This window comes from Charadrius vociferus, unplaced genomic scaffold (genome assembly GCF_000708025.1).
Source record: "Charadrius vociferus isolate BGI_N301 unplaced genomic scaffold, ASM70802v2 scaffold929, whole genome shotgun sequence".
Taxonomy (NCBI): domain Eukaryota; kingdom Metazoa; phylum Chordata; class Aves; order Charadriiformes; family Charadriidae; genus Charadrius; species Charadrius vociferus.
In genome coordinates this window covers 15,597-16,312 of record NW_009649945.1, presented here as the reverse complement: position 1 = coordinate 16,312, position 716 = coordinate 15,597, and the positions used below count along the sequence as shown (strand labels likewise).

The 716-nt window shown below is 62.8% G+C and overlaps 1 protein-coding gene across 1 annotated transcript in view; it reads right to left on the bottom strand.

Moving 5' to 3' along the window:
* Positions 1 to 716, bottom strand: part of TBC1D25 (TBC1 domain family, member 25) — a gene marked incomplete at both ends in the record, with an annotated part of 35,366 nt that overhangs the window by 19,271 nt on the left and 15,379 nt on the right. The window contains one exon of the mRNA XM_009891439.1: positions 599 to 706. Within this exon, the coding sequence (XP_009889741.1) occupies positions 599 to 706 (108 nt within the window). The remainder of the gene's footprint in view (positions 1 to 598; positions 707 to 716) is intronic.

Genomic DNA, 716 nt, shown 5'->3' with positions numbered 1-716 from the left:
CTAAACCCCCAGGCACCCCTAAACCCCCCGAAAAGCCCGACATCCGCCCCCGATACGCTCCCTCACCATCTGTAGGTGCTGGGGGTCCCCCGCTGTCACCAGCGGCCCCATCCTGAGGGGGTTCCGTGGAGGATGAGGGGTCACGGGGGGGTCCTGGAGGGCCCCCCTCCCGCAGCCGCCGGTTCTCCTCTTCCAGTCCCTCGATCTGTGCACATAGCTGGGACCCCCTCCCAGGTCAGGCACCAGTGGGACCCCCCAGGTCTCCCAATGGGACCAGGGAACCCCCATAGGACATAAAGAGACCCCCCAAGATCCCCCACAAGGAGTTGGGGAGCCACTGTGGTGACACTGAGCACCCCAGGAACACCAAAAGGACACCAAGAGACTTCCCCAGACATTCGAAATGACACTGGAGACCCCTCGGGAACCTCTGGGTTCTCCCATGGTGAGGCAGAACCTCCGCAAAAGGATATTAAGGACACCACGGGAACCCCTCAGGTGGCACTGAGAAGCTCAAGGTGGCTTTAGGGACCACCGCAACAACCTGAGGGACATGGAAGGGGGTATTGGGGTCTCAGGGGGCAGCCGTGACTCCCACCTTGGCCAGCTCGCGCAGAAGGGTGCTGTTCTGCAGACGGAAATCATCCTCCTGGCTCTGGAGCTTCCCCTGCAGCATCCGCGTTTCCCCCAGTAGCGCCTCTACCTCCTGGGGGGGG